Source organism: Mobula hypostoma, chromosome 13 (genome assembly GCF_963921235.1).
Source record: "Mobula hypostoma chromosome 13, sMobHyp1.1, whole genome shotgun sequence".
Classification (NCBI taxonomy): domain Eukaryota; kingdom Metazoa; phylum Chordata; class Chondrichthyes; order Myliobatiformes; family Myliobatidae; genus Mobula; species Mobula hypostoma.
The window spans coordinates 14,809,266-14,824,825 of NC_086109.1; the positions used below are offsets into that span (position 1 = coordinate 14,809,266).

At 39.8% G+C, this 15,560-nt stretch overlaps 1 protein-coding gene across 1 annotated transcript; it reads right to left on the bottom strand.

The window, feature by feature from the left end:
* Window positions 1-2,838: 2,838 nt before the first annotated feature.
* LOC134355447 (protein phosphatase 1 regulatory subunit 15B) lies at window positions 2,839-13,894 on the bottom strand. The gene is made up of 2 exons (XM_063065352.1): window positions 12,226-13,894; window positions 2,839-7,420 (listed from the first exon to the last, which is right to left on the bottom strand). Exons 1-2 carry the CDS (start codon window positions 13,561-13,563, stop codon window positions 7,229-7,231), a joined length of 1,530 nt encoding a protein of 509 aa, XP_062921422.1. The 5' UTR covers window positions 13,564-13,894; the 3' UTR covers window positions 2,839-7,228.
* Between the last annotated feature and the right edge of the window lie 1,666 nt (window positions 13,895-15,560).

The following is a 15,560-nucleotide window of genomic DNA, read 5'->3' on the forward strand; positions in this document are numbered from 1 at the left end:
ATATTTAACTTTGATTGGTCGTATTAATGCAGTTAAGATGTTTTTTTTGCCAAAATTTTTATATGTGTTTCAGGCATTACCAATTTTCGTTCCTAAATCTTTTTTTGATAAAGTTGACTCTAAAATTTCTTCATTTATTTGGCAGAACAAGAATCCGAGACTGGGTAAAATACATTTACAGAAAGCTAAGAGAGATGGAGGTTTAGCATTACCTAACTTTAGATTTTATTATTGGGCTATTAATATTCGACATATGAAATTTTGGTTACTTGATCGGGACATACTATTTATTCCTAAATGGGTAGCATTGGAATTACAATCTGTTCAGGGTTATACACTTGGTTCTATTTTAGGTTCCTCTCTTCCTTTTGATTCGAAACGTCTTAAGCAGGTCTCTAACCCGATAGTTAAATATGCTTTGCGCATTTGGTTTCAATTCAGAAAATTTTTTGATCTTAATCAATTCGGGTTAGCGATTCCTATTTTAGGTAACATATTTTTTCCTCCCTCTTTTACGGATCGCGCTTTTCAAACTTGGAAGACTAAGGGTATTTTACGGTTTTTGGATTTATTTTTAGATGGTTCCCTTATGTCTTTTGAACAATTATCTAACAAATATAACTTATCAAGAATACATTTTTTTAGATATTTACAAGTTAGAAATTTCCTAAGTACTATACTTACTTCCTTTCCAATGCTTCCTCCTATATATATTTTAGATTCGATAATTAACCTTAATCCATGTCAGAAAGGTGCATCGGCTATGATTTATAATATTATTATGAAACTTAGGAAAGCTCCATTTGATAAGATTAGGGTAGATTGGGAACAGGAATTGGGGCTTACCATTTCTGTGGATGATTGGGGGCAGATTTTACAATTAGTTAATACTTCCTCTATTTGTGCTAAACATTCCCTAATTCAATTTAAAGTGGTTCATAGAGCACATATGTCCAAAGATAAGTTAGCGCGTTTTTACTCGCATATTAATCCTTTCTGTGATAGATGTTCGGGGCAGATAGCCTCTTTAACTCATATGTTTTGGTCTTGCCCTACTTTGGAAACTTTTTGGAGAGATATTTTCAATATTATTTCTAAGGTATTAAATATAGATATCTCTCCTCACCCTATTACTGCTATCTTTGGACTACCTAAAATTTCTAGTAATCTTTCCCCTTCAGCCCGTAGAATGATTGCATTTCTTACTTTAATGGCGAAAAGATGTATTTTACAACATTGGAAAGAGCTTAATGCTCCAACTACCTTTTTTTGGTTTTCTCAGACGATTTTATGTTTGAATCTGGAGAAAATTAGAAGTAACCTTTATGATTCTTCATTTAAATTTGAACAGATTTGGGGACCTTTTATTCGATATTTTCATTTAATGTAATATTTACCCTTCTTGTTTTCTCTTCACTGTTTTAATGGAGGTTGGGATTGAGGACGTGATTTTAAGTCTAACTCTGTTTGGTTTCAAGTTAGCCCATTGCTTTGCTTTGCTTTTAGTTAGTTGCACGGTGGGTTTTTTTTTGGGGTTTTTTTTTTCTTTTTTTCCATTGATATATATAAAATCTAGTATACTATTATGTTATCTTGGTTTCTTATGCTTAAATTACATTGTTTGTAGTATTTTCTTTTTGGTATTGTTATCTTTTGGAATTTTATTATACTTTAACATTGTATTAATGTTTATATGGCTTACCTTTTTTGTATACTTACTCAATAAAAAGATTTAAAAAGAAAGAAAGAAAGAATGAAGCAAAATACTTACAGTTCATCTGCCATTTCTTGTCCCCCATTAGTACCTCTCCAGTGTAATTTTCCAGCAGTCTAATATCTACTCTTGCCTTTTACTCTTTATATATCTAAAACTTCTGGTATTCTCTTTGATATTGTTAGGTAGCTTACCTTCATATTTCATCTTTTCCCCTCTTTATGACTTTTTAAATTGCCTTCTGTTGGTGTTTAAAGCACTTCCCAATCCTAACTTCTCACTAATCTTTGCTCTATTATGTGTCCTTTTTTTTTTTGGCTTTGACGTCCCTTGTTTGCCAGTTGTGTCATCCTACCTTTAGAACACTACTTCTTTGGATGTATACATCTTGCACCTTCCAAATTGCTCCCAGAAACTCCAGCCATTGCTGCTCTGCTGTCAGCCAGCTCCTCTCACATTCCTCTTACTCCACTCTAATACTGATACAGCTACCTTTAGCTTCTCCCTCTCAAATTGCAGGATGAATTCTATTATATTATGATAACTGGCTCCTAAGTGTTCCTTCACCTTAAGCTCCCTGTTCAAATCCAGGTCATTACACAACACCCAAACCAGAATAGCTGATCCCCTAGTGGGCTCAGGCAGCTGTTCTACAAATCCATCTAGTAAGCATTCTTCAAATTCTCTCTTCAGATTCAGCACCTACTTCTACATCTTCTGATCCTATCATCTCAAAGGATTTGATTTCCTATTTACAAACACGCCACCCCCTATACCTACCTGTCTGTACTTTCAATACAATGTGTATCCTTGGATGTTAAGCTTCCCAAATTCTCTCTTCAGGACCTCCTCACTTTTTTCCTCTGTCATTGGCATCTACATGTACCATGACTTCTGGCTGCTCACCCTCATTTAAATGTCACAGCCAGGTTCAATTCCACTGTTTTGTTTTTGTAATTACGTGGGTTTCCTCCAAGTGCTCCAGGTTCTTCACACATTCCAAAGGTGTACAGGTTAACTGATCATATTGCTGTAATTGGATGATGTGGGGTCGTTGGGCAAAGAAGTGACAGACAGATGGAATCCAGAAACAGATCATCACATTTAATTAGTCCAAATTACTTTAGCACATATCTGGAACCCAGTGTAGGTGTCAAGCCATCAATTAAATTCAGAGATCTGGTAGGAAAATGAGAACAAGGCAAATAATCATGTATCCCGATTTTATTAATGAACCTGACTTACTCCAGTTCTAATACTTCCAACCATTCTTAACACATTAACTTCCTAATTCTTTACTATTATTCACTACACCAGAACTGTGTACACTCACAGATTATTCAGGCTTATGAATGGAAGATATTTGGACAATAAAAATCCAACAATGTGGAGAAAGAACATAAGGCAATCTACCATATACTTATTGGATTACAAGATAACCCTTATTTACTTGCTAACAATCAGGCACACAATATACTCCTATTTACACCCACTGCCATTTGAGTATGAACTCAACAGCACAGCTCTTCGTCAGCATTTGGAACACAACCACTAAAAGAATAATCATGCTTTGAAGGTATAAAGACCCTCTGTAGTATAAAAACACGCTAGTAGGCATCCATCAGTCCCTTGAAGCCTGCTCCCCACTATTTAACATGATCAAGGATGAACTATGATGGCCTCAATTTCTTTTTTGTACCATTTTTACACATCCCTCAATCTATCAAACATTTATCCACCCCAACATTAAATACTCAGTGATCCAGCTTCCACCATCTATCAGGGTATATATAGAATTCCAGAGATTCAGTACCCACAAGAAATTTCTATGTACTTCAGTTTTATCTGACCGGCAGTTTATCTTGCTCTTTTACCCCACTGTTCAAGACTTTGCCATTTGAGAAAATATCCCAACATCTACTCTGAAAAGCCCCCTTAGGATTTTAAAGTTTGAATAAAGCAAACCATATTATTTATTTTGTAACTTCCAGTAATGTTTGCACACTACTGTGGCAACAAAACAAAATTTACATCATGAAATATTAAACCTGACTAAACCCAGATACAGTCCATTTCTTTCCTGATAGGGCACCCTCTCAACCCAGGACTTAGCCTGGAGAAAAGGAAATATCTTTGTTCAGCTATACCGCTTTGCAGCATCTACAGGAACACAGCACAAAGTGAAAAAATAACTTGACAGGCTTCAGATTCTTTTTATTTGTAATTTCAAATTTTTTTCTTAAGTGCTTAATGCACCATTAGTAATTCACCTTTTAATACAATTTGATGGGGAATTATAAATTAATTTTATAGCCATTTACCAATAATTAACAAATCTGATGCAAAATATAGTTCTTTATACATTTTACAGATTTGCAAAAAATTTACAGAAGAATTAGATGCTTGGTAAATTAAAACTCAAACTGAGGGCAAACGGTGCAAAGTAGCATCTCTTGCTAATCGGTCTTCAGGAACTCTCATACCTCACAGAGATATTCAAAAATGGGGATTACAGAATGCAAGGGAAAAAAAAACAAGCTGACGCTGGATTTGTGTCGTGGCAATTCTGATCATTTTGACCATCTTTTCCAACAGCTGCTGAGATCAGCTCCAACTGCTTACCGGAGTCCCTCAAAACAAAATTCTGAGAGTAAGCTTGCACATTTGCCAAGTGAGGAATGTGAACAGCAGCAGATAATGCATGGTCAGCCAGCATTTCCTTATGCTTTCTTTAGTTTGAGTAACCATTCTTTTCAGGTGAGCAGATTCACCAGTAGAGACGCATCATCTGACCAGAAAAGGTGCCCTGATGCAGGGTAAAGGAGTGCTTACCAATGTTTCTCTATTAACAAAGCAACACCCCATCTTTTTGTTTATTTTAAAAGGAGTACCTTAAGTACTCAAGTTCATTGTACAAGTACTGCTAAGTTTGTGAGAAATGTAACACTTCAGTAAGCTAAAACACTTGATGGAATTTTAGACCCCAAGTTTGCAAGTTATTGTTGGAAATGAAAGCTAAGCAGTATTTAAAGCATCAATCATCATTAGCATGTGAGTAAGACTGTTGAAAAGTGGTTGTTATCAATTACACATAGCTCAGTTTCAGCAATTATTTAAAAATGAAATAATGGGAAGCGACCCAATACATTTCTGTTCACGAAGTCTTGAGAAAGGGATTGAAATGTGATTTTAAATGTGACTTGTACTGCATTTTAAAACATGGCAGGGGTTGCACATAGACAACCAAGTAGTTGGAACAAATTAGTGCTCAATTTTCACAAAAAAATTGAGCAAAATATTGATTTCACAGCCCATGAGCAGAAAGATGTTATGATTAGTTACTAACAGTGCATTACAGTTGGGTAGGTAGTATAGTAATCTGATAATGCTTAACACACTGGGGAAAAAAAATCAGGCATCATCAGTGGGAAGAAAAATAAAGGTTACAAGTCACTTTCCTTTGATTGGGTCACTTACCTGAAACAGTAGCACTTTCTTCCCTCAAATGCTGCAATACGTAGTGTCCTTATATCAAATTAGCTGTTGAATGGGTAGCTAATAACTACCTAAAACTGTAGCACACAGACTGCAGAATTCACCTTACACCACAATTCCTTTTACCAGCTTACACTCCTATATAATCAGGTAGCATCAAATCTTTTTACACCAAATTATTAAAAGAACTAGTGAAGTCTTTCCGTTAGCCAAATTGTTAGAATGACATGGATTGAATTGGCTGAAAGCAAATGAAAAGTTTTCAAAAGGGAGGAGGGGAAGTAGAGCACTACAGTGAAAGAGTAAGGGAGTGTGAGAAGTTAATGATCGTTCTTTCAAATATTTGGTTTAAGGATGATAGCTCAAATAGCCACCCCCTGTGGCAAGGTTTCTGCTTAGAGAAAACAGTGAGAACTCCCTTCTGCACATCCTAGTGGAGCTAAATAGGTAAATGATTCAATTGTAATCCATTGAAATACACAAGCCCATATAAAAAATCTAACCACGTCGCTTCAAAGCTATAATTCTAGGTATTGACAATGAATTAAATTATTGGTCCTAACAATTCAAACTATTTTCTTTCACAACTTATTTAAATCAAGACTTCCCTTTCTCCTGATATATTTAAAAGAGGTTACAAATCCTTAAAGATACCGGGGGGGGGGGGGGGGGAAGAGAAGGAAAAATGGGATAGCAAATTAGTGCACACAATTTCCTTCATATCAATAGATGTGAACTAAAAATAAGTAGTTACCTAGTGAAACTGAAAAATGAAGTGACTCCAGTGTTGTCATACTGCAATCTAGCTATTATGTGGAATGCATCATAAAATATGCAGAGGACTCACCAGGAAACTGAATGCAGTAGAAATTTAAAAGTTAACAAGGCTAAAGGAGTAATACAGGCCAAAACAATTTAAAACTTAATCTCTAAAGAATTTACCTCTTTTCTTAGTTGACCTCTATAATAAAAGCAGTTATTTCTGTGCTGCTTTGAAGGATCAGATGTTAAAAATGTGAACTGGTCTACTGCTTGGTTTATAATACACTACTGTTCAGAGTGCAGCAGTGAAGACCAACCTTTCAAGATTTACACTTCAGAAACCCTCACCCCAAACAGTAATGTCAATGCCAAAAATTCAGTTTTAAGAAATTATCTGGAGTGGTGCAGTGGATAAATTACAGTACCATTCCACAGGCCTGAATCAAATCCCACTTGACGGCTCTGGAATTGAGTTAGCCAGAATGGACAAATAGCTTCCTTGTGTGATGAAACAAATATTAAAAACATTGGGTAAGATCCTTTAAAATTTTGCCCTAAAACACATGATTTTCAGAATGAAACTCAGATGTAATCTGAGCTTTGGAATTTTAAAATAAAGTCATTTTCCCCCTTTAATCCTTCTGTTCTTTGATGAAGTGCCTCAGTCCCATTGCAGTTGAACACCACATTGAATCAAGATACATCTTCCAAATACTTACATTTGCTTTTTGTCTAAGGTGAATCACAGAGGACTTAACACTTCTACAAAGTCTTTGCATCAATCCAGATTTCAGTAAAAAGGGAGTAAATTACTATCACCACAATATTAGGTAACTGATTGAACAAAGTGTGTGTTAATCTTCATAAACCATAACTGTCTCCAAATGGGGCACAGAAATTGACCTAATGGCAGCATATACAACTTTCACACAGAAGCCATCTTGCGCATTGGGGAAACCAAGCATAAAGTGGCAGGGGAAACCAAGCATAAAGTGGCAGAGAAAGCCAAGCATAAAAAAGTGAAAACTATTAGGAGCATAAGACCTGATGATAATTAAGAGAACTAAAGCTCACAATAGTGCCTAAACAATATTGGACTCCTTTGATGACGCTTCTCAGTAGCCTCAAATGTGATTATTTCACCCAACCACCATCCTGTCAGATGACATTGCATGGTTCAAACAAATCTGAGGATTAATCTGTCAATAGTCTAATTAGCAAAGGATGTGAGCTTTGTTTTTCTCAATCCTATCTGTACTAGCTCTCCATCTGCAATCGTTTCAGTACAGTCCATCGGTGTTTAAGAGTAAAACAATAACCAATACTTTCTTCAGTTTCTTTGATTCGCTTCTGGAATCTGCAGCGATCCCGAGCATATTCTTCCCAAGGACCTTTACGGATCTCTTCGCTGCTTACATAGTATTCGGTGACATGTTCATCAAAGGTAACCTAAATGTAGGAAGGGGAAAAAGGTGGCTTTAGCAGTTGTAGATATTTAATATTGCAGCTGCAGCAGATAATGGACATCAAATTCCTGTGCAATTTTCTCCCCAATGTCAACTCACATTGAGATGTACAGTACATTGATCAGTCCATTATACAACTTAGATAAGGACGAGAACATGTTTCTTTCACAGATCAAATTTGGTAGATATGGCTTCAAATTATGGTAACATTCTGGAATACCAGTAATTAAAGTTAGAAATTCAACACAAATTGCAAACTCCTCAAAATACAATGGAAAAAGTGACCTTGAAACCCTGCTAAATTTAAAATGCAGATGCTGCCTGGAGTTCTGTATTAGAGGGCTTTAATTTTGACTAAAAAGTGCTGTGGATGCCAGCATACCAGGATTCCCCTGCCAACAACAAAATTCTCACTTCTTGTCTCGCAGCATCCCATCTCAACTCAACCCTCCCTGTCAACACCCACCCCCACCCCCCCAACCCCAACACAGTCAATTCAGGATTTCACTGCTTGAGACAATAATAGTATGCAGTAACGCAGAAAATCTATCAGGAGAGCCCATTAAAGTCCCAAGCATGCCAGAATATTTGAGTTTTGCTGTTATAAGAACCAGCAAAAAGAACTCTTTCCACTGACCTTCAGCGATTTCGCTTGGAAATACCTGTAAATGAGTATCAAACAAAAGAGTGGGGAAAGCTGGATGAAAGCTCAAGAATAGTCAAATCCCAGCTATCAAGAGCATCACAGCAAATTCTGTAATATCACTAACAGGTATTCTAGAAATTCAGCAAGAGAAACAGGATGGGCTGCTACTGTGGCCATTGTAATTAATGCAGACACAGCTAGCGATAACAGGCCCAATAATAAATTACCTCAAGTCACGTGAAGAGTAAAAAGCTTCTGTATTAATAACCAGCATGCTATTTGTAACTAACAACACATATTCCCAAATGAAAGTAACATCATTGTTATGCTGTGACTTAACCACACACAGGAATAAAAATATACACTGATTATCATTGAGTACTCAGCTCAAGCAGGGAGCACTTTAAAAAATGACAGTTCTGCAGAAGGCATGATTTTGCGAAATTTTTAAAATATCAGGAGGGGTCATTATAGAGTAGGGTGTGTTTTAATTTTAAAGCTGTGACAGGTTAAGAAATGGTGCTGCTTTCCCGGAATCGCAGCTATGTATCAACTATCAGTTTCATTATGCAAGCACATTTCAGGAAATTTCATTGCAATGAACTTCTTCATGATAACAACTCACCACACGAACACTGTACTAACACACTTTGCTTGGAATTAGAAATCAAGGTTTCAACTGGGAAATAAATGACAAATGAAATTGAGACATTTTCTTTTATAATTATGAAGGCAGAGCTTGATTTTTACTTAAAGTTCTGGTACAGTAGCTAGTATTACATATGCAGAAATAAATCAGTGCATTATTATGAACAGTCTTCAGGCCACAAGATGTAGAAGCAGAATTAGGGCATTCAACTTATTTGAGTATTTTCCATCATTCCATCATGGTTGATTTACTATCCCTCTCAACCGCACTCTCCTGCCTTCTCCTAACTTTTGATGCCCTTTCTAATCACAAACTCATCAAAATCCACTTTAAATAAACTCAATGATTCAGCCTCCATAGCTGTCTGTGACAATGAATTCCATTGATTCACCAACCTCTGGCCAAAGAAAATCCTCCTCACTAGTTCTAAAGGGGTGTCCCATTCTCCTAGACTCTCCCATTAATGGAAATAGCCTCTCCACATCCACTCTATATTCAGACAGTTTCAGTGAGACACCCCTTATTCTTCTAATCTCCAGCAAGTACAGGCCCAGTGCCATCAAATGTTTCTCATACATTAACCCTTTCATTGCCTGCATCATTTTCATAAACCTCCTCCTGATCCTCTGCATTGGCAGCACATCCTTTCTTAGATAAGGGGCCCAAAACTGCTCACAATACTCCAAGTGCAGTCTGACCAATGTGTTCTGAAGTCTCAGCCGTACATTCTTGCTTTTGTAATCTTGCCCTCTGGAAAAGAAGGCTAACACCGCACTTTCCTTCCTTACTACCAACTCAACCTGCAAGTTAACCCTTAGGAATCTGACACTAGAACTCTCAAAAGTCCCTTTGCACTTCTGAGTTCTGAATTTGCTCCACATTTAGAAAACAGTCCACACCTTTATTCCTTCTACCACACTGCAGTTCCTACACTGTATTCCATCTGCTACTTATTTGCCCATTCTATTCTGTCCAAGTCCTTCTGCAGACTTGCTGTTTCCTCAGCACTATCTACACCCCTACACCCATATTTGTATCATCCGCAAACTTGGCCACAAAGCCATCAATTCCATCATCCAAATCATTAACATTCAAAGGTGCATCATAATGCTGAAAATGGACTGTGCCACTTAACCATACAAAATATAAGGCAATTTGCTAGAGCTAACTCAGCTGGTCTATAAAACTGCTTTCTGCAACATGGGTCAGCAATATCCATGCAAATTAATTCCAAGTGACCTGACCAGCTTTCAAATCCCTTACTCACTCTTCCTTCAGTTAGTCCTGACGAAGGGTCTCGGCCTGAAACGTTGACTGCGCCTCTTCCTATAGATGCTGCTTGGCCTGCTGCGTTCACCAGCAACTTTGATGTATGTTGTTTGAATTTCCAGCATCTGCAGAATTCCTGTTGTTTCCAATCAGTTTTAACTGACTATTTATCCCTTCACACTGAGAAACTATTGCAGAGTCTAAGATATCCAAACATTAAAACTGCACTCTGCACACCATTTCCAGGAAAGGACTAAGGCTGTGGATTTAACTTATACAGAAATAGAAACCACAAGGCACCAGAGCCAAGCTCCCAAAAAAAAGTGGATTCCCTTCAGTTAATTGGGACAGCCACTTACTTGGGACAACTTTTAAAGAACAAAAACTAGTCAAGGAAATAGCTGGGGTTCCCTTCATTTATTTGGGACAAGGAGGCTCTTACCAAACAGTATCTAACTAGTACCAGTTGCATGTCTGTGCGTGGCTGTTAGCCACTACACTGTGCTCAGAGTGAAGTGTTTTTTTTTAAAAATAGTGCCAGTTTCTTGTGCTTCTATACAAAAAGCATTAATTTTTTCACTAACAGTTAGCGAGAAATAAGCAAGATAATTCAGTGAGTTTTGCTCACTGCAGTTTCAAGTATTCGGAAATGCCAGAATTTCCAAAGTCTTAAGAAATATCAGTAACATATTCCTCAGAGAAATGAACAGATGTTTAATACAAATCACCACCATGCTCATAATGTTTCATTAAGGGACAGTAAAATTGAAAGTGTCTAAAAACTTATGAAAATTAAATTAAAAAGATAAGGAAAAATAAAGTCAATAATGGAAACTTGTTATGCTTTTAAAATGTAATGACATTCAATATCGCACATTGTGTGCAATTTTCAATGCAACGGCTTTACATCGTGCCATTAAAATGGCCATCGTGTCATTGCCAATTATGTCGATGTTCCAAGAAATGAATAACTAAAATAAACAGGCAGGTACAGCCAAGAAGAAATGCTGTGTTGGCCTTTATTAGAAGTGCAGAAGTGGTTTTTACACTGAAACTGCCTGTAAAGGGTTTGTCTGCATCAGGAGCATCTATACATTTGTTTCTGGGTCTGCTGAATGATCAACTTATCAATAGCAAGAAACCATAAAAGATAAAGTTTGGTATTCTTGCCAATTTGCACAGAACATTTTCAAAGATCTCTCACCTTTGCCTGCATTATGTAGAAATGGAAGACAATAAATGGCTCTTTATTGCAATGCTGATCAAAACACTATGCAGAACCAAATATTGTTTTGCAGAACAAACTATATTATTTCTTCAGTGCTATCAAATGCTGATACTGAAATGCATTGCAACAACAAATAGTTAAGATCTTAAGCAGCCAACCAGAGTGGACTGATATTTAAAAAGTTTGTAATTACAATCTGTCTTAACTGCACAGCATCTCAGGACAAAACTGAAAAAAAAAACACATTGGTTACCGGGGATTACCCAGGAATAATGTAGAAATCCTTTGGAAGGATTAAGAGAACACCAAATACATCAGAGTAGGACGAATATTTTGAAAGGGAATATTCAACATAATGGAAGCTCAGCAGTGCATTCTCTCTACACCTCTGCAACCCCAAAAAGTATATAGCTATCTTCTGCTCCTTAGCATATCTCCACTACATTTCAAGAACTGAAGCAAAGATAAAAGCCTACAGGACTCAGAAATGGAACATGAAAGTTTTTTTATGTTACAGATCTCAGCATTCATATTACTTTGAATTTCTGAAACTGCCTCATCACATCCAGCAATACAGCAAAACATTTAAAGAGGAACAAACGTTCCAACTAGCAGCAATTCACCCATGTATCTTCATTTTCTACAATACACTGTAACTAATAAATTTGAAAAATAAGTTTGCAAAAGATTTAGATTTCATTACAAACCCATTTAACTGCTCCTTCAATTACTCCCATAATCCAGAAACCTCAAGGACTCTTCCAGACTAATGGATGACCTACCTCAACACATTTTAATTCACTTTCTTTTAGATATTATGCCATAATAGAATAATTCTGTCAGTAAACTAGTTTAGAGGGGAGCTTTACTTACATTAATTTCTTGAAACATTTAATCAAGTAATATCAGGAAATTTTTAAAAAAGCCCAAAACCTATTGATCCCTATACACACCCACTAGTAGCAAGAATGTACAAGCAAAACAGAAAATAATTACCCTTTTGCAGCATTTTCTTTGCAAAGGCAATTCAACATGTGACTCATCCTGAATAATCTCAGAAAACCCACTGTCTAGTCGGTCCTCAAGGTCTTCTATTATGGGCAAGCATGGCAGAGACTGCTGGGGATGACTCGGTTCAAATGAAGTTCTAGTTTCTAACTTGTGCTGAGTTTTAATGGAAGCTTTAAAGTTCAGAAGGTTGTATGGATCAGAGGATTCAGGAAAAGGATTCTGGAGATCTACACTGCTGTCTGAGAGTTCAGAACTTTCATCACTGTCAAATCCATCACTGTCCCAATCACTGTCATCCTCGCTATCATCATCTTCATCATCACTGTCTGGGCTTCCTAAAATGTAGGCTATCGTTTTATTAGAGCACTGAGGTCTGGCTAGGGAAAGGCTGATTTCTTCTTCCTCGGAGTCACCCTCTGTATCATCACTACTGTCCCACTCATCATCCCCCAAGGATATCACCTTATTCTCAATTTCCAAACGATTACAGGTGGCCAAGTCCACATCAACAAGGTGCAATAAAACTTCATCTTCATTTGCTGCATAAGTGTCCTTTTTGTGCGTCCCATCATTAACTTCAGAGGAATGATCCATAGCACCCTCGGGCCGTGGACAGATATCATTGTCTGAATTAAGCTGCTGGGGATTAGTTTGCTCCTCTTCCAGACTAAAATATCCATGGTCCTGGTCTACGGCGATGGGTCGGTAAAGTTCCGAGGGCTTCTCCATTCTCTGGACGGCGGAGAGGGGTAGGTCAGCATGTGGCCAAATGCTGAGGTCGGGCTTTTCCTGATGTAGAGAAGATGCTGGATAGTCACGGGTCCACTGGTCCAACGCCTGCTTGTTCGGGTCCCGGGGATAACAGGCCGCCCTTCGGGCTAGGTCGTACCAGCTGCGGGGTTCCAGGACTCCAAGCCAGACCTTGCCCCACACCTTCCCCAACAGGCTCTGAGACCAGGGAGCCAATGGCTCGGAGTCGCGCAGAGGGAGCGGCGGCTCCTCGTCGACATCGCCGCCGCCCGCGGCCTCGGGACTCCAGTGAAGGGCGGCGCCCAGCCACTGTCCGATAGCGGGCTGGTTTCCGACAGGGCCGGCGGCCTGGCTCTCCTCAACCAAGCCGCCTTGCATCTTGCGAAGGAGCGACCCGAGGGGAGCGGGCTCGTCCGAAGGCCGGTGGAAGAGCAGCGAACTGGGCCTGGACCACGCCAACTGCAGCCTCGTCCACAATTTCAAATACAGGGCAGTGTGTTCGTTCGCTCCGCCGTCACTGCAGGAACCGGCGACGACTGAAACCCCGCTGTGGGGGAAAGCTTCGCAACTCATGCTTTACAAAATCCAAATCTAGCTTCGGGAATGAATTTTTATACCGGTCACTCTGCCCCTGAATGCCGATTACCGCCGACGCGCAGGCTCCGCCGCCATTTTACGAACACACGGGCCTGTGCTCCCGGACATTGAAATTTGTGACCACTTGAGAGTCCGCCGCCAGATGGGGCGTGAGGCAGTGGTGGGGACAATGCTGATGGTGTTGGTGATAAAGTCGCTGCCAGCTCCCCGACTCACCGTTCGCCATCACTCCCAGCAGGATACCGCCCACCACTGCTCTCCGCCAACACTGGGGCGGACTAAAGAGCGGGCTTTCAACGGCCGCTATTTCATCAGATGCCGACGAGAGGCACGCACACCAAGAAGGGCTCCAACCTCCCGCAGCCCGGAACGCTCTCGCCCCCTGGCTAGGAGGACGACGACAACAAGTGGGAACTAACGAAATTCTTGAAGCTAGTTCTTAGAACATTACATTACAGGCCCTTTCTACCCTCTATCTAAGATCAATTCTAACCCTCCGTTTTTCGATCTGATATATATTGTGTTTGTAGGGTTGTTCGCTGAGCAATACCAAGACAGAACTGGTTTGCCAATGGAGTACCAGTGACCCACCCACTCTACCTGCCTTCACCATTGGTGATGAAAAGCTGTCAGTAGTGCCATCTTTCAAATATCTGGGGAGCATTCTCTCTGAGAATAGTGGCGTTGACAACGACATCCAGGCCACATTAAACAGGCGTCAGCTGCCTTCGGGAGACTTTGGTGTAGAGTCTTCCAGAACAGGAGCCTTCGTCCCTCCACAAAGGTCACCATATACCAAGCAGTCTGTGTCACCACCCTCCTTTATAGCTATGAAGCTTGGGTAACCTACAGCCGTCACATCAAGTCCTTGGAGCACTTCCACATAAGCTGCCTCCAGCACATCCTGGGAATTACCTGGCGTGAGCAGGTGCCTCACACTGAAATACTTGTAAAGACCAACTGCAGAAGTATTGAGGCCATGATCACCCAGCGTCAGCTGCAATGGCTGGGGCACGTGATAAGGATGCCCCCATGCCAGCTACCCCGCAGAGTGTTATACGGCCAGCTACATCATGGTCGACGCTCAGCTGGAGGGCCGAAGAAGCACTATAAGGATCAGATGAAGAATGCTTTAAGGAAGTGCAAGATCAGACCTGAGGACCTGGAGGATGTTGCTGCTGACCGTGCCACTTGGCGACAGCTGTGTAGGGACGGGGTTCGTATTCTGGAGATGGAAAGAACAACCAGAAGACAGCAAGAGAGAGCCAGGAGAAATGCAGCCATGGTTTCCACCACTACTACATATACATGTCCCACCTGCAATAGAGCTTGTGGGTCCAGGATAGGACTGTATAGTCATCAAAGATCACACCGTTGAAGGAGTGGACACCATCATTGGATTTCGGATTCCTCATTGCTTGCATAATTTCCCTAGCATTCCTTTAAAATTATTTTATTCAGTTGGGACTGAAGCTGGACAGGCTAGGATGTGAATCATAGCAGACTGAGGGAATCACTGTGGACTTCTGGAAGGTGCAGACAAACCACCCCTTCTGCGCATATATGGCTCCTCCAGGAGGAGAGGGAGTTATGTGCACCAAGTTCCTGGGAGTTCACATTACGGATGACTTTGCCTGGTGCCTTAATAATCGCCCCCTTGAACAAGAAGGCACTTCCTAAGATCGAGGCAGGCAAGGCTCTCACAACACACCCCACCCCCATCTTAACTGCATGTTATAGGAGCACTGTTGAGAGCATCCTGATGTTGCATCTCCATCTGGTATGGGAACATCGTAGTGAAGTCCCTAAAAAGGACTGTGAGAACAACTGAGAGGATATTGAGGGTCTCCCATCGTAGTATTATTAAGGATCCCACCCATCCATCCAGCAGAGATCATTGGTTGTGGGTAGACAAGTGAGTATAGTTGTTCAAGAGCCTGATGGTGAGAGGACAGCATAGCCTCTGGGGCGGG